This window comes from Pinus tabuliformis, chromosome J (genome assembly GCF_031772625.1).
Source record: "Pinus tabuliformis cultivar Carrire ecotype Pingquan chromosome J, CPIR1, whole genome shotgun sequence".
NCBI classification, from domain to species: Eukaryota; Viridiplantae; Streptophyta; class Pinopsida; order Pinales; family Pinaceae; genus Pinus; species Pinus tabuliformis.
Window position 1 is genome coordinate 254,911,635 of NC_142295.1, and position 19,822 is coordinate 254,931,456.

Below are 19,822 nucleotides of genomic sequence, written 5' to 3' on the forward strand. Positions count from 1 at the left end.
ATTTTTGTTAAAAAAATTTACATATATAAATGAAATTCACAATAATCATATGAATACTTACAGAGAAAACGAAATTGTAGCCTGCCTCCAACACCTGGCCAAAGAAGCGCAGCCTTCTCCACATCATCTTCAAGTAACCATCAGTCATATAGTACTTATCGGCTGAGAAATCTATCCCCTCGGTGTTCATCATATAACAATGCTTGTGAATCTGCCTGCAGAAGTCGAGTGCTTTGCTGTCGACCGCGACGATGAGAAGATTCTGCAGCAAGTGCTCAGTTCCGTTGCCTTCTCGGAAACTCTGCAAGAACAGGTCGAACATGCTATTATTCTGCGCCCATGCTGCGTTCAACGACGTGATAATAACCGTTTTGTCTGGGTTCGCAGCCTCAGATAGTCGTAATTCAAGCTCTGCACTATAATTGGACACCATCGTAACGTGATGCTTCTGCACATTATACATACAAACCCATTGGTATATCAGTAGGAAGTAGTTTTTTTTTCCTCCGCTAATTTTATCCTGGATTTGACTGATATTTATTAATATTACTCGTGGGTAGGTATTTATTAAAATTATAAACTTGAAGTGTGAAAACTATATATAATTTAAGGCCATAGTCTAACTAACATGAGGAATTGTTCGGTAAGTGGTGAAAATTTCGATTAGAGAAAATGTGGCAAGGATTTTTGTAAATCCAAGTTATAGTTGTTAAACTTGTGTCCTGGACGTTTTGATGGTGCTGAATCCATTTCCACCATCAAAAACACGATTCAAACACTGCCTCTACAAGATTTTTTGAAATTGTTTTGGCCTTATTCCCGCCACTTTTGATTTTCCGAACAATTCCTCCACCTCCATAAACAACTGCTAATTTAAATGTTTTAATAAATTTAAATATATTGAATTTATTTACATAGTTTAAACTATATAATTTAAATAATCAAATATCACAATCTCATTCATAATCTATAATTATATCATCAAATTTCAAAAAATAATCCCATATATAATGTAATTTATAATTATGCTATCAAATTTCAAAAAATAACTTAATAAGGCCACTTCTATCAATATTGAGATATCAAATAAAATTAATAATTAATTTTATTTTGTAATTTATTACTGACAAAAATGGTAATTATTCCAATCAATAACTTAAAAATTGGGTTACTACATTAATATCTATGCAAAATTCTAATCTCTAATAACATGAAGCAAAATCCATAATTTATATTTGACTTTGTTACATTGTCGCAGTAAACTATTTCAAATTTAATAAACTATCGATTATTACATTAATGTATATGTAGATTTCAAATTTGTAGTAATTATTGGAATCCACTATCTAACAATTTTGATTACAACATTAATCTCATGCAAAATTCTAATCTTTCATAACATGGAACAAAGATCATAATCTATATTTAACTTTGTTCCATTATCTTAACTAATTATTTCAAATATTTATTTATTACCTTAAAGCATATAAAAATTTTCAATAGCTAATATGGAACAAAGTACTTGACTTTGCTTCATAAATATTAAACACATTGAAATTAAAACTGTAATAGATATAAGAATGTGATGGATAACTTGAGATAACTCTTTTGAAATTGAATCATTAAACTTCCCTTTATTATAATTTTATATTTAATAGAAAGTTATTATAATTTTATATTTAATAAAATTAATCAAATAAAAGCCAAACTGTAATATATTTAATGGATATAATTTTATATTTAAAAAATTAATTAAATATAATATATTTCATAAACACGTAGTTTAATGAGGTGGAGGAGTTGGTTGGAAAGTTATGGAAATTCCAGTGATATTTATAGAAAATCCGGTAAAGATTTTTGTAAATCTAAGTTATAGTTGTTAAACTTTAAAATTTTAGGTGTTTTAGACGTTTTTGATGTTCCTGAGTCCATCTCCACCATCAAAAACACGATTTAAATACTGCCACTATAAAATTTCCTACAATAGAATAGAAGAAAACATATTTATTAAGATCAAGTAAAAAAACACGATTTAAATACTGCCACTATAAGATTTCCTACAATAAAATAGAAGAAAACATATTTATTAAGATCTAGTAAAAAATATAGAAAAAAATTCTTTCACCTCAAGGAAAATAAATATAGTTAAGAAATAGTCCTTCATCAACCAAGAATACTAAAACTCCATAAGCCATGGGACTTGTTTTCTTATTAATTGTGTTATAAGCGAATTTTTTATTTTTCTTTTCAATTAATAAAGCTGCTTTATAAATTCCAATTGCAAGGATCCAGGCCAACGTAATTGCAAGGATCCAGGCCAACGTAATGATTTTGAGGGAGTACGGACTTACAGAATTATCTGGACTTTCAGCGCCCGTTCCTTTGATTTTGAAAAGGCCTACAAATCTGCGTGAAACAGAGCTTAAAACGATGGGACTCGCGAACGCCGTTTGTGCCTCATTCAACAGTGTTATGTAGATTAACCCTATCAGCGTTACGCCGAGCAGGACCGCGATCACGATCTTCGCCTCGCTGTGACCGGCCGCCGTAAGCCTTGATTTCTTTCGTTTCCCTGAATAAACACATACAAGCAATTCCCGTCACACTGTGTTAAATATACCCTGCTGAACAATTTTGAATTATAATCATTTACATACTGCCACAACTCATTGGACGAGCAAGCGGAGTTGCAATCCACATACTGTTTGATAAAATGATTGGGTATCACAGTAACATCAAGCAACAGAAACTCATCAAATTACGGAAATTGTTCAATGTCATATGATATATTTATTTTGTTTCGAGGATGAATCATATTAGATAATTCGAAATATAAATCAAAAAATCATAATATGATTACTCCAAAAAAATTTATAAAATCAATATAGATTACAAAAGTCTAAAATAAACAATATGACATATCTTTTGAAGTAATAATCATGAAAATAAAATATTATATGCTAAAAAGTTCGAAGTTCAAATTTTCTAATTTACTTGTATAGACAGAAAAGATATACTTAAACACGATTCCTTATCACAATAACATCAAGAAACAAAAACTCATCAAACCACAGAAATCTTTCAAGACTATAAATATAAATATAAATATAAATATAAATATAAATATAAATATAAATATAAATATATATATATATATATATAAAACAAATTTTTTAGAACATGATCATAATCATGAAAATGAAGTTTAAATCTCCAAATTCATCTATACTAACAAAAAAAAATGCTTAAACACCTAGAAATTTTAGTAACAACAACCCTGTTATGAAAAATTAATTTAAACATCTTCTCCCAGTATTGGAATATTTGCAATAATAATGACTGAGATGTATGGATCAGAATAATACCTGTTAACATCTGGGTGGGCTTCTGTAACGTGAGAGTCATCTTTCTTGACAGTGAATTTTCCACTAAAATGATATATCAAACATTGACTTCCAGGAACATAGAGGATACGTTGGACGCACGTCCAGACCTAATAGGAACTCTGTTCTTGATGAACATGGGATCCTTGCCTTTTAATTTATAGGTGAGATTTTTAATTTATTGGTGAGATTAAGGAATGTTTAGGTAATGATCATGGAATTCTCGCTTCTCAACCGATGAGATTAAACGATGGCATAGTTGGAACTAATGTAAAGTAGATGAGATTTAATAATAGTATGGTTGATGATCATGGAATTCTTGCTTCCTTGCAGAGATTAAATAATGGCATAGTTCATGATCATGTAATTCTCGTTCTGTGATAAACCTTCATTTGCAATTTCGGCGGAATCTTTGCTTACAATTTTAATATTTATGCTGTGTTCATGTGCTATTTATGGGGCAAGGCATCCTTAAGAAAATGGCATGCATGCAATGGAGAAACAAGGGGCAGGAAGTGGCAAAGTCCAGTGTACACTCGAGAAAGAGGAAGCCATATTCAGAAGAAAAAGTGATGGAATTGTTTCATAGTTTATGTATTGATTGAAATAGAAAGAGGGTTAATTTGTATTATTTAATATTAATATGTTTTTGTTTTATTTGATTTTTAATTAGAATTTAAAAATTAATGAATATTATTTTATTAATTAAATAATTAATTTTTTGTGGTAGGTAAACACTTTTGGGGATTTGAACAAGTGATCCATCACAAGAAGTGTTTTAACATAAGGCACCCATTCACTATCAATCCAAAGTCTCATAGGTTTAAATAACTAATTTTTAATAATGGCTATTTATTTATTAAAATTTATAGATTTTTTCACTTTTGTTGTGAAGATGAACTACATTAATTGGTTCTAAACATCGACCAAATAATATTGTTGTGATTAATTCAAAAACTGGTTACTACATTATAAATTACAAAAGCCTAAAATCTAAAATTCTAATTTATTAAAAAATTTAAAAAATACATGTTAATAAAGCGAATTATAACTTATAAGTAAATAATTTAGAAAAATACATATTAATAGAGTAAATTATAAGTATGTTAGACAGTTTTGGATGAATTAATATTTTAATGTGAATGGAATTTTTTTTTAAATCAAAATTTAAAGTGATAGGTTATATAAACATTTTTAAACTAATTACTCTAGGTGAGTTATAATTTTAATTTTGATTATGGATGTATTTACTAACTTCATGAATTTTTTTGGGATATAATTTAAAATTTAAAAATTTGTTTAGAAAGTCAAACAAACATGTATATGATTTCATTTCACTAAAATCTATGCATATATGATATATTTATTGTTTAAAAAAATTATCATACATATTATCAAAAAGCAATTGAAATCAAAGTAGTAAATCTTTGCAAAGTTATGTGAAAATATGAAGTGAAGTCTAAACATATGTTAAGTGATGTAACAATCACTATTGCTTTATCTTAACTTTATATCTATCAAGTTTTGAGAAGAATTAAATCCCTCAAGATGAAAACCTTTTTTTGAGTGTAAAACTTTAGAAAAGGTTTACACTTCAAGAAATTTGATCCTTCTTGACACTTCATAGTTCTCGAGTTAAGATGGATCTATATGTTGGTTCTTTATAATATTATTTATAATCATATAAATTTAACATCTCTATATATAAATAAACTTTAGTTTTAAGAATAAAAATTTAACATCAAATCATTTTCCTTGGTCTTGAGGATAAAAATTTTCCTCCAAAACTTTCTAGGGTCAAACTTAGAGAGATCCGTAATTTCTCTTTCTATCTACTTATGTAGTATATTTTCTTCATTTAATAAGAGCTTTGTACATATTTGTCTTATTAAGTCTGAAGGTTTAGTTAGGAGCATCCCTAATTGCTTTTCTGGAAATTTTACAATCATTATCATACCAAGGGTTGGTATATCTATTATTCATTTTATATCACACTTTAATAAAGAACTTGCTCACAGTAGGGGAGAGGGTTGTATTAAAATTATGATAGAGGTTTTCAATAATATCGTTATAATAAAATAGGTGTAAATCCCATTTAAATCCTTTAAGAAGAGATCCATTTTACTCTTGTGAAAAAAGTAGGTGGCTTTGGTTCTCACAATTCTCATGCATGTCCTTGTTATGTATGGAAAAGTTTAGAGTTAAGGTTAAAGCTTTATGGTTAGAGTTAGACTCATGGTCAATTAAGAGGTCAAGGTTTACAATTTGGTTGGAAATAGGGATATCATATATCACATAATGAATGACACCACTACCAATCCCATGAATACAAACTATCTGTTTGGATTTTAGCCACTTGATTGTGCCATTGCAAATTATAAGGTCTTGAGAACTACATATTTTGACTATCTTTGTACCAAAAAAATTCTCTATTAGGTATTCATTTTTTTGTTGAATATATTAGCTAAATCAAGGTCCTCATCTAGCCAAAGAGGATTAGGGTTTGAGTCATTACTTAGAATAATATCTTTATTAGAGGTGGTTCTAGAATTAAAGTATCCTAACAAAGAGTATATTACCTTCATTCTTTAGAGTTAGGTGAGAAATAAAAAATTGTGACATAAGTCTTTTTTGTGATAATGTCAAATATTTCTATCCAAATGTACCTATTGAGAGAATCTATTTTTTGAAATTAATTGTTAGAAGAGACACTTTTTTTTATATAACAATATATTCCTCCAATTCCTTTGTGAGAGAACTTTTTCTTCAATTTAAACAAAAAAATGAAATACACTTGCATATAATTTTTTCACAAATCATTATATTATTAATATGATTCTCCCTCCTAAAAAATAATAAGCTTAAAGCATTTAAATTTTAATCTTAGTAAGTGGGGTGCCAAAAGAAATAAAGAGTATAAACCTGACATCATTGCATAATCCATCAAGTGTGTCGTGCTACAACAAGTTTTACATTGATATATATTTGTTCTTGTTCACATTGCATGATGGTACTGATATACTTATGAATTTGACAACTACAACATTATTATCAATATGTTATTTTTAGTATATGGCAATATATTATGTTTTACATAATGACAATATGCTCATGCATGCATACACATATTTTTCTTTGCTACCTTGTTTTCAGTGTTGATAACTTCATGAAATTAATGACCGTGATATTATTACACCCATACTTTGGCCTCATTTATATAGTCAATCTATGTTATGTAATAGTTTTGGATATTCGCTCCCCAAGGCAACCATGTTCAGGCTTATGAAGACATTATTAAAGCTTCAAAAATGTAAAGCGTATGCATATATTTGGATATAAAATTATACTATTTTTGTTTAAAAAAAAAGTATGATAACCATGGCCAAGCCATGGAAATCATTAGAATATGGTCTAAAAATCATTTCAAAATTTATTTGAATACCCGGTCAATGCAATAAGCACATATGAAAAAATATTAAGCATACACAGTGAAGCATTAAACATATGGGCTCATCTTAGTCAATGGGGCTTCACTTAATGAACCTTTGGCATAACACTTGTGTTCATGGTATACTAAACAATAACTTTAATTTGACTACATATGGGAAAATACCTCTAAATATCACATTCTTTAACCCCCTATCAATAATCCTATACACCTTCCCATTTTAAAAAACCCCTAATTTCATTAGATATTGTAGGTATCCATTTTTTTCATTTACATTTTTTATACCCTTTCATATTTTTTCATTAACTTTGAGCTCCATTTTTTATACCAATCAATATAAAAACCCTTTAACCCTATATATCCCATGTCACTTTTTCCTCAATATATATCTGCCAATATGAATGCACATGGAATGGTATTGCTCCCCAATAAAACCCCATGATCTCAGTAAATCTTGATCTCAATAAATCTTAAAATACAGTGCCTCAACGTGACTCATCCAGTGTCAATTGGTCCATATGCTATGTTTCTCAAAGAACATGGGCCACATAATATAACACAAATATATGCATTCAGTATGTGGTGCACCTGCCAAGTGATCCCTAAACGTATGCCAAATTGTACCTAGCATAGCATATGTGATTGTGAATTATTTCACAGCATGCATGTGGCATGATTCGTTGGTAAGGCCATCGATGAGTCATATGTGACCTATCATATGGCTTGGGAAATGAACTAAGTCATAAACATAAAGATCAAGTGGATTGAAACCTCACCGTAAAAATTAACTTACTTAAGTTGAGTTTTAATCAACTGTCAACGATCACTGGTGGAATTATCCGGTAGGGATTTGGTAACTAACCAAAGTGAATGAGACCAAATGGTGGGTTGATGGCACTGAACTTCGAGGAACTTGTTATGGTTCTCAACTAAAGTAGACAATTGATACCAATGACATCTCATTCTCATTGTGTATCTCATCCCTCGTAACAAAACCAATAATTATAGAGCTCTAGAATATTGGTTTGGCTCCTGCAACAACTTATGGGAACCATTGGAAACTAATTTCACAAGTATGGAAAGAAATAAAATCCACTTTCACAAGTATGGAAAGAAATTGACTCTATTCTTTGGTTAGTTTCTTTCTAGAAAATTTTAGGCTTATTTAATTTAGTTTGAACATCATGCAAGAGTGTCATTGCAGCTCTATGGAATCCATAATTTCCACCCTAGGGATCCTAGGTACTGGTTTGGAAAATTTACCAACACCTGTAGATTTTGGTGTAATGACAAACATCTTCATGTATCAGAACCTAGACCAAATTAGACTATGTTTGAAAGAGTGTTGGAATAATCACACACCTCTATGGAATCTATACAAACCTCTTCAAAAAATCAATCCCTTCCACAATCGCTCGTCTCTCCATCCATTTTGTTCGTGACTTCCATGCATGCTTGAGATAAGTTGTAGTCTCTTTCATACCTTGTTTTGTTTCATAGCCCATGCAGTAGCGTTTTGACGTAGTAAGGTTAACAATGACCTCTTGTTCTATCAATGGATCCTTTGGTTGTGTGAGTTCTCAACAAAACATGCCTTAGATCATTATAGCCATGCATCGTATGTGATATTTTTGTCCCACCATCCCACTTCCTTCTTGGCTTGCAAAACCTTGGTTATGATCAACATGGTTCATGATTAAAGGTCTGTCACAGACCTATAGCCTCATTCATCATCTCAACTTATCCTTATATTGATTTGTCAAACCAGCCTCCATACATGACTAGAACAGTCCAAACTCATAACAACAATGAGTGATCTTGTTCTTAGCACACAGTCTTTGCTACTCAATATACAGTTCAAGTCCTAATTTTTTTTTTTTTGTCGTGTTCTTGGGTTATCACGTGTCTCAACCCCGTTCTTTAAACTCATAATTTACAAGTCAACAAAGGCTCATATTTTCCTACTGATGACTATGGGTAACATAGTTAATTTATGAGAAATCAAACCGACCCAAACTCCCACTCATTTGATCATTCATATTTTTGTAAAAATGGTATGGTTTATACCCGCACCGAGTCACCTTGATTAATATATTTATTTATCTTACTATCATATCATAATGGTTCAAGCCTATAATGAATCTATGTAGCCTTTCATGATTTAAAAAGAAAAGAAAAAAAAAAAGAGAACCCATCAGGACTAACACACAAAATTCACCGCAACTCTTGTCTAAGTTCATACAAAGGAATATACAATCCCCTGGTGTTACACAGCATTTTGTCATTGTCCCTGTATTGCCTGTCCATGATCCTGGAGGACCTCTATAGTGAATCTGACATGCTTTCCAATCATGAAGAAACTCTCAGTATGTCCCTCTTCATGAGCAGAATAATTCCCCTTTACATCATTTCCCAAGAATATTCCTTTTATCCCAGTTTCCAAGGTCGGTGCTACTAACTAGTTTCCTCCTCGCACCGATTTGCAGATATTAAAACTAGCCCTAGGTTCGTACAAAGCGACTGAGTGCTTTTCCAGTGGCATCGATCCTCTTTTGGCAAGTTTTTTAAATATGGAGTCGAAGCTTCCATCTCTATAAGATTCGTAACGGAATTCTGGTAGATGGTTGGGCTGGATGGAGCTGAGGAAGTCAGTTTAGGCCCCTTTCCCCTATTAGGGTGGAACAAACTCAAGAGATAATAACTTATCCCATGATGATAGGAACCATCTCCCATCCATCCAAGCTATATAAACCTCTCTTTTCCCAAGCTAAACTAGTTTTGGAGTGAGTTTGAATGATCAACAAGGCATTTATAGCTTGTAGCTTTCTAGTGTATATGTGAGGGAGAATAGTTTATTTTGGTTTGGTTTGAAACTAGAGGGAAGAGGCCTTAAAACTTCCATTGTTGGGGCTATCCATGAGATGCTAGCAGAAGTGTGGAAACCTAGATACGTCGAAGGAGACCGGCAACGTCAATGCATCGGTTGTAATCTCTTTCTGATTTATATGAATACAATTATTGGTTGATTTCCTACATGAAGTGTTATTTTACATATTTATGGCTTAATATTCCTTGACCTATTAAATAGGTTGAATACAATATTGTATTTTATCACGTTTTTTGTTGTTGTTAATTTGTTTGTTTCAGGTATTCGAAGGAAGAAAATGGAAGATAGTTGTAGTGAGGAAGCAGGATCATCACCAAGCAAAATAGCATTCTAAGAGGTAGGCCCTCTTAATTGATTCTACCTTAAGGAGATTTTCCATAGATTGTTTGTTTGTGGCTATACCCGCTCTCTCGGGCTAGAGGAATTGTTTGTGTCCACATTGAGAATTTACCTGCACCACAAATTGGCGACTCCGTTGGGGACCCAATCCTTCTGTTTGATTGATTTTCATTTTATGGTTTTGTGTGAACTTTTCTATTATCACCTTTTCCCTTTAGTGTTCTCTTCTTTGCCTACTTTACTGCTCTAAGCCTGAAATTTACAGTGGCAAGTCTGGTTTTAGCCTTTGAAAATTTTTATTTTTTTCTTGAATCCATTGATCAGCACTCTTTTTGGCCAAACAGTCACATTGATCAGGCCTATCAGCGCTTGTTTTCAATTAGGTAGTCGCTCCAGTCATGTCGATCAGCGCTTGTTGTCAGTTAGGCACTTGTGCTGATTCCTATAGGTGAAGATTAGGGTTTCTCCTGGATCATAACCAGTGTGTCTTGCCCTCTTAATTTTTTCCTCTTAGCTCGATTTGCCTATGTTCTCCCTCACTGAAAAGCTTCATTGGCTTGGTTTGTGTGCTTGTTTGGTTTGCCTTCTTTTGCTTGATTTTTAAGTCTTTGGATGGTTTGTGGCCCTAGGGCATATAAGTTGTCATCCATTCAGTTGTTTGTGTGCTCAGCAAGTCAAGTTGTAGGTTAGCTTCTCCATGCATTTTCATTTTTTAGTCCTTTTATCGCTTTGATTTCAATTAAACAAGTTTGAAAAGTTTCGTTTGCTATTCTCTTAATTAAGCATCTCTTTTCGGGCATAGATTACATTGCTCGCCTTGTTCTTGATTGAATTGTTGCATCATTGGTTTGGAAGGAATTCTCTTTTTGTGCTTTCCATTTGATTGATGTTGATTTTTTTGAAAAATTTTCAATGAAGTGTTTGTGAAAGATTCATGTTATCATTCCATTGAAAAATACATAATTCTAGTTTTTTGAATCAATATGTTACATTAGCTAGCATCATTGAAGACTAGAGTCACATCATCATTTGTATTCAAAAATAAATGAATTCTCTTTACGGTTAAAAGAACTAATTGAAGTGCATTCGATAGGAAGATTTAGTGCATTTTGGAGATTTATTAGTGAAAGATTTTAATCTTTGATTGTTGCATTGATTGTGTGTTATCTATCTCTCAATTAGTGTTAACTTTCATCAAAGAAAAATATTTCCATTCTCATATAGCTGCATGTAGGAGTTTTTTCAGTTGACAGCTGTAGGGCCTTGTAATTGAAACCTAATTCAAGATCAACCCTTAAAATCTATTGAATTAACCTAAGGAAGCATTGAAACTTAATGCTCACATTTAGTGTTCTAGGCTAGAGATGTGTTCCAGCGTCTTTAAATCTAGCAGTTGTCATTCTCTTCAGCATTAGACAACACTAGTACGGACTTGTGCTCTATTGAGATATTTAATGTGTATTAATTCTCCTGCATCTATATGTCAATCCGGGCTCATAAACACGAGTTGTATTGTGCTTTCTAAATTTAGTTCTTGGTCAGAGTTCTAACGGTTTCCTTTATAAAATGATTTAGCTGAATCTAGCACACATTCATCAAATTCTAGCAAGCAGAATCAATAATCAAATTTTAACTTTGAAACTCTTAATGAATCTATATTTAAAACTATTATACTTAAATGAAATCCCAATCTGAATCACGAGATATATGCTAAGCAAAAACTTCTGATTAAAACACTTTATCAAATAACTCAAATCCTATAAAAACCCTAAGAAACCCTAATTTTGTTACCTATGCTACTCTTGAATGAAAGGTGGCAAATCATAATTACTTCAAGCATATTCGAAAGAAAAGTGGACTTGAAACTAAACTTTTCAAAGGGAACTTTAAATCTTTAGGACTCTATGATAAGCTTCACTCTTGGGCGCGACTCAGAAGAATTTCCAACTAAAACCTTATTTCAATCATCTTGCTTGTTTGACTAAGGACAAATCCAAATCCTATGTCTGAAATTAAGAGGACACAATAACTTTCAATCTGCTATCAAACCCAAGCTTAACAAAATACAACCTCTAGCATTCAACCATCATGAAAGGAAAACTTAACTAAATGAGATGCCAACTCTTCTTATCAAACCAATGAAAGCTTGTCTTCAAACTGATAAACCTATGTCACTCCAAACCTATACTATGTTTCAAATAGAAAATTGAGCTAAAGTAATCTTCTGCCTGATCCAATCAATCGAAAAGAGAAACGATCCTCTAGTAACTACTATTCTTCAATTATGTTCTGGAAACTGATTTTTAATGCTTAACACATGTTCTGCTTGTTTGCATGTATGGAAATAGATAGTGGAATTGACTATCTCAGCAACTCAATTATCCCAGCCATTATAATGCCAAGTTCAATTGACAGTTTTGGGATTTTTATTTTAAGTTTCAATGATTCTTATGAGATCGATCAGTCGATACTCCACACTTGAATTCTAATTCTCTTGCTGCATAAACCTTACACACAACATTCATTCAGTATTCTTTGAGCTCGTAGAAGTATTGGTAATCGGCCTTTTATGGAGGAATTAAGTTGATCGTTGTGTAATTCACTCAAAAAGGCATGCATATAGGCTTGTGATTTGGGGTATGCCTATGATTGGGCAATGCTGCTATGCAACAAGAGATGGAAAAATCATGTAGAGGCTATGAAAGGTGTTTAAGATTAGAAGCAAAGAATCGAAGCTATCAACATGTTGGGTCGAAGACGAATTGAACAGAGGTCACCATTAATTCGTTTTGAAAATAGAGAGTGCCTAAAAAGAAATCAAAGGAATGTGTTTTTATTGAGATCAACTTGTAGTGAATGCTCAATCCAATCAACTGTAAATTCTAATTAATCTACTCATTCGCCATATAACCAAATCCAACCTTACGAAAACTAGCTCACTCAGAGACCAAAGCAAGATATGCCAGAACATTGTTATGTAAGAAAAATGAATTTAGAAGCTCTGGAAACAAATTAACACAATCAATCAAATGCTGGAAACTAGATTTAAATTATTTTCAGAACAATTCAGAGAAATGAATTAAAACTTAAAGCAATCAAATCAACTACTAGCTACAGGATTAAATTTCCCAGTGGTGGTGGGCCCTTGCCACTACTGGGTATGAAACTTACAGTAAGATGAAGAGAATCAGATAACTATATCAAACATTTACAACTCTTGCAATCACAATTTCTTCTTCAATGCAAAACCAAGGCAAAGATAATTTCCATTGATAAAATCTTCGTAGAACAATAACAAAAGAGTTTAAATTCTTCAGTATGTATGTGTGTATCTCCCTTCTACATTGTTTCTACAAGATTTATAATCCAGTTTACATATTACAATTTAGTAAAAATCAAATCATGGAGATGCCAATCGGATTTCCATTCTAATCCAGGCTTAGAAACCAACAGTTTTCCATACAAGATCTAAATGATAAGACCGAATTCTGTTTTGGAAGCTGAAAGTTGGCTATGCATAAGAAGCATCGATCTTCCTTGTTTAACTCGATGAGGTCACGTTGACTATTGTGCTCATCCTTAAGTGCAAATCTTCAAGTGTAATTTCCTAGAGTGAAATTATGGATTGTTGCCTTGAGTATAGTTCCTTCCTTGAGTGAAAAAATCTCTTTTGATGCAGAAGTCCTAGGTCCCTGTGAGAGAAATATTCACATCTATCACCCATAATGATTAGTAAACAAACAAGCACACATTCAACTACCTAATATTGATCATCAAAATAGCTAAAACAACACCATTTGTAATGATTTTATCTTGTATGGGAATTTGGTATAGTCCAGGCACAAGGAGGTCAAAATAACATGAAAAGAGTTCAACTATAGGTTAAAACAGGGCAAAAAGTAGTTTGAAAAGTGTATGAGAATAGACAAAAATGAGGTCCAACATCTCCCCCACACTTGAGGTGATGCATGTCATCATGCATCTCAAACCAAAAAGAGATTGAATCACCTAAGTGTCTGGTCAAAGGCCAACTACCTTGACCAAGACTTCAAGTCCTCTTTTCACTAGAAACTAAACATTTGGTGAACTACCTGGCTAACTTTTAAGAATTTATCCTTTTTGCAGGACGAGTCCTAGTTGCTTTCCATGTCAAAATTTGTATATTCTTTCTCTTCAAAGCATAATTTTGAGTGAAGAGTCTCAAGTTACTATCATGCAGCTGATCATTCACTCCTCGTACATAGTGAAACAGTACCTTAAATTTATGAGCCTGATCTTTGAGTTTACCAATCCTTTTCTGGAGTCTGGTCAACTTAATTCTTAGGTTATCTTCTTCTTCTTCAAAAATATGTGTCCTTGTTGGAGCTACTAGAGCTTTGGATTTTTGGGAAGGACTTCCTCTAAGCATCTAACTTACACTATTTTTAGGTGAAGAGAATTGCAGTTGTTGATTGGCTAAAGGTTGAGTGGAAGTATGTAAATCTTGGGCAATTTTATCGAGAATTTGGGACTGCAATGGAGGTGAAGGATACTAAGGGAGAGATAATGGAGATTGAGCAACGAACTTTGGAGATGAGGTTATAAATATTTGTTGAGGACTGGCAACTCGAAATGTAGATGGAGTGTGAGGATTTTTCTTCATGCTTCGAGTCCTTCTTCCACCTTGTATAGGAGTTTCTATAGTAGGAGCTGAAGTTTTGTGAGCAGGAAACAAGGTTCTCCTAACCTTGTTCTTGGGTTGGTGACTTTTTTGACCTGTTGAGGGAATTTCAGCTGGCTCATCTGTGGAGGTTAAGGCCTCCCTTCTCCTTTTCTTTTTTTGCTTTTTTTCTAACTATATCTTTGAAGGCTCAGCTGCCTGGCTAAAAGAGGGATCAGGAATTTTAAAATTCTTGGGAGGAGGTGACACAGAATGGGAAAGAGAAGTGGGGGAAGTAGGGGTACTTTTTCAGGTAAGTGCAGTGGTTTCCCTCCTAGACTTCAACGTTCTAACAATAGGCCTTTGTCTCCACTTGACCTGTACCTCTTCTCCTGGAAGCTTCTCTATGAGAAATTATTCCCAAGACTTCTTTCTCTTACTCAATTCAACCACAATCAAAATTTTAATCAAACTATGTTGGTAGAGGGAAGTCTATGATTTATTACCCTGAGATTGTACTCCCCTTGCCATCTTGTGGAGGCTTAATTTCATGAAATGGGGAATATTTATGGAGCAATCCTCTAGAAAATGCATCAAGAGCCTGATATGATATAGAAAAACAATGTCATACCTTCCTTTGCAGGTTAAGAAACATTGGATCATAGTTAACATGGGGTGACATTGATCCTGAATGCAGGTACGCAAGACTCCTTTGGCCTGGATTAGTGACTGATAAGCCGGTTTTAGAAATGTTGCACAATTGGTAATGTGTAATTGGTCGCCCTTGAAGAAATTCTCCCCACTTGAAGGTAGCCCTATTTCTTCACTGAGAGACTGCTTTCTAGTCTTGAGTTGCAAGTTTCCAACTTTGGCTCTCTTCATGTTAAACGTTTGGGCAAAGGCCAAAGCAACTGCATCGTTGTACCCCTGAAAATTTTGGAGAAAAAATTGTCCATCCCTTCTCTTCGATGACTTCCTTACAAGACTGATATTCAAGGGTCCGTGAAAACTGGCCAAATTTGGGCTCGTGCTTATCCACTCCCATGGTCAAATTCTGAGTGCACCTGTAGAATTCACTGGCACAGAAAAGTAATCAACTAAACCAACAAACTGGATCTCTTATAGCAAATGTCACTCCATAATTAGCACCCAATCGAAATTATGAGACACCTATACGGTGAGAACAATTCGTCTGGAGTGATCGTGAATAAATAGAAATGATGCAGCAAAAATTTGGGAATGGAACTTAAGGTAATGCACTTATAAAGGAACGTGTATTTCATGCTGGAGTCATGGCCATCGAGAGAAATAATGCATTGGCCGCCCTCTAGACTCCAAGGGGTTTCCTTTCCGCAAACATTTCCTTGAGCTCAGAAAAGAACAATTCTATACTCAAGGAATCCCTAGACTAATACTGGTCCATATCATTTTGCGAGCCTAGATCATTCAATGCTCAAGAGCTTCATGTTTAGAGAGTCTGAAGGCCTCCAAAGAAGACTCAGCAGGTTCCTTTTCCATAAGTAATCCACCAGGCCTGGATAAAGGAATAAACTTGCTCCTGGTGAATTCCTCCTTTATTCTACATGGGCTGTGGGGAGAACCACCTGTAAATATGAAAAATAATAGCCCATTGGTTTATATATATATATAAGTAAATATAAAGAAATTAATCAACTGAACCATCAAGGGGAGAACCACCTGTAAATATGAAAAATAACAACCCATTGGTTTATATATATATATAGAGAGAGAGAGAGAGAGAGAGAGAGAGATACAAGTAAATATAAAGATATTAATCAACTGAACCAGCAAGGGGTTGGTCATTTGCATGAATTAGTTCCAACCTAGATCCTTTCGTACTTCATGCAAAAACTAATCATTTGTGATCAACTTTAAGTCGATGACCATTTACTATAAAATAAGTCTTATCATCATCGATAGTACAAATACGAACTGAACCGTTATCAAAAATTTCATTTAATTCATACGATCCTAACCATTTGGTATAAAATTTACCTTTAAAATTCTTAAACTTACTATCATATAACAAGGTCCAGTCACCTAGGTGAAAGACTTTCTTCTTGATCAACTTTTCATGCCATCGAGATCTTTGGCTCTGCACCAACGCGGTTCTATGGTAGGCATCTTATCAGATTTCATCAAGTTCATTCAATTGCATCAGCCTCTACTCTTGAGCTTCATTTAGATTCATGCCCAACTGGGTGGCAGTCCTGAATGTTTTTACTTGGAACTCAATGGGCAAGAGCACTTGTTTACCATAGACTAACTCATAAGGTGTGTGTCCTGTCACATTTCTCCAAGTGATCCGATAAGCCCATAGTGCCTCTAGTAACTTATCTGCCCAATCCATATGATGCAGTTGAATAGTTTTGTGAGGATGGATTCCAAAACTTTGTTTGTGGACTCCACTTGCCCGTTAGCCTGGGGGTGGTAAGGAGTCGATTTACAATGCTTAATTTGATACTACTTCGTGATTACCTTGACCAAATTTGATGTAAATTGTGTACCCTAGTTAGTGACGATTTCATGAGGCACACTGAATCTCATAAAGATGTCCTCGAACAAAAATTCTACTACTACCTTTTCAGTGGCAGCATACAATGCTTTAGCCTCCACCCACTTGGTGACGTAGTCAGTGCACACCAAGATATATTTTTTCTTCTTTGACATTGGGGAGATGGGCCCTACGAAGTCCAATGCCCACTTCTCAAAAGGTTCAATGGCGATTTGTGGTTGAAGAGGCATTTCATCGGAGGCAACTGGTCTCCCCATCCATTGGAAAGCGTCACAACTCAAAACAAACTTCTTGGCATATTTAAAAAGTGTAGGCCAATAGTATCCAGTACAGAGAACTTTGTATGTAGTCCTTTTATCGGCAAAATGGCCACCACAAGGCTCATTGTGACTGGCTCTCAGCACATCATACATTTCATCTTCCCACACACACCGCCCCATAATCAAGTCTAGCCCTGTATAAAATAGATCCCCTTTGATCTAGGAGAAATTAGCACTATGTTGCACTATATTATGTTTTTCTTGGGCCGACATGTTTTGAGGTAGTTTCCCTAATACCATATAATTGGAAACATCAACGAACCAAGGAGTAATAGTAGAAATGGAAAATAATGCCTCATCTGGAAATTCATCAAGCACTAGTGTTGGCATGCTTCCCTACGCAATGCTCAAACGAGATAAGAAGTTAGCTACCAAGTTATCCCTTCCAGGCCTATCAATTACAGTTATATTGAATTATTGTAAAAGCAACAACCATCTTGTTATTGTACCGTTAGTAATAGGTTTATTCGTTAAAAATCTAACAGCAGAATGATCGGTATGGACAAATGTCTAATAACGAGTAATATAATGCCTAAACTTTCCTATAGCATGCACAACTGCTAACAATTCTTTTTCAGTAACCGTATAATTTAATTCAGCGGGAGAAAGACTTTTGCTACAAAATAAATAGAATAGGGAAATTTATCCTCCCTTTGTCCCAAGACCACTCCCAGTGCAGTATCTGAAGCATCTGTACAAATATGAAAAGGTAAGGACCAATTTGGCCCTCTTAATACCAGAGCAATGGACAACTTTTCCTTTAGTACTTGAAAATTCTGTTGATAGTCAACATTCCATACAAAGTCAGCGTCTTTAGTTAACAATTTAAGTAATGGTGTTGCAATTCTAGTGAAATTCTCAACAAATCATCGATAATAACCTGCATGCCCTAAAAAACTTCTTACCTCTTTTTGCGAAATAGGAACAGGGATACACGAGATTACCTCGATTTTTTCTAGATCAACTTGAATTCCTTCTAATGACACATGATGGCCTAAAACAATTCCCTTAGTTTGCATCATCTTACATTTACCACTATTAAGGGCTAGATTAGTGATCCGGATTTAGATAGGAACGCAATAGATTACAGAGATAACCATAAATACAGAGATGAAATAACCATAAACACAGAGATGCAGCGGAAATAATGCTTCATTTCATTAATGGAAAATACTGAAATATGCTTACAACCAGAAATGGAAATAAACCAGCTAGGGCGATGGTAGCTTATCTCTGAGAAGAGATGTGCGGCTACATGCCTCTGAACTGTTCCGAACTGTGTTACAATGAGGCTCGAAGGCCTATTTATTGTTGAGAAACAATGGAAAACCCTTCACATCCCGAAACCTAACCCAAGAAGATGAAACGCCAAATTGTGGGCCCCGTTTGGGTAAATTGGTACATCAATTTCTCGGGGTCGTAACTTTGGCATACGATCTCCGTTTGACGCGTACGATAGCTCGTTAGAAAGATCTATCCGAGTACTACCACTTTGGGAGGCAACATGGGTCTACGACCCATGTTGCCCCAGAATCCCAAAAAAACGTCGTTTAGGGCCTCAAAACGGCTCCGGAAGTTCGGGACCCGAAAAAACTGCTAAAAATAGTAAACTGTGGTGTAATTTAGGAAACTGAAAAGACTGAAAGAGACAGTTGTGGGGGTCCAAATGGGTTGGTGGGTGGCCACCAACATCCACCTGGATCATTCCTCCCCCCTTAGGAAGCAATGGTCCCCATTGCGTTGAGTTCCTCCATCTGCTGAACTTGTCCTGCAATCTCTGATGTGTCCTGTGATGGTGGGAAGCATGGTCGACGATGGTCCACATTGAACATTTGGTGCAGGCGGAGGAATGGAGGAATTATGTGCTCCAAAGCATTGTTCCCCATAGCCTTGGTACTGTTGTAAGTACCATGTCGGAGTGGTCTGAGCTTCTGATGGGTTCTGGTAAGGCGTTCTTTCTGTCGATGCAACCAGACTTTGTTGCCCACCTGAAACTTGTGTGGTACCCATGTGGGTGAGGAGAAGTTGTTCCTGTGTTTTGTCATGACCGTATCCCTTTGCTGCTGCTGCTGCATGGAGGAACCCTTTGCAGGGGTCATGGATGTAGCAACGATCTTCCCCTTGTTTTGGGAGTGAACTAGACAGATGAATTTCCTGGTCTGTGATATGAGCTTGCTGCCTTTCTTGGTAGTGATCAAAGATGTGGTGGTAGGTGGGGCTACCTCCGGTATCCTGTATAATGAATCATTCAAAGAAATAATGACAGCACG

At 34.4% G+C, this 19,822-nt stretch overlaps 1 protein-coding gene across 1 annotated transcript in view; it reads right to left on the reverse strand.

Moving 5' to 3' along the window:
* LOC149226734 (uncharacterized protein At4g15970-like) overlaps window positions 1-19,822 on the reverse strand; it is a 77,527-nt gene that overhangs the window by 2,941 nt on the left and 54,764 nt on the right. Inside the window, exons 2-3 of the mRNA XM_089380283.1 lie at window positions 2,352-2,572; window positions 62-448 (exon numbers count right to left, since the gene is read on the reverse strand). Coding sequence (XP_089236409.1) covers window positions 62-448; window positions 2,352-2,572 — 608 coding nt within the window. The remainder of the gene's footprint in view (window positions 1-61; window positions 449-2,351; window positions 2,573-19,822) is intronic.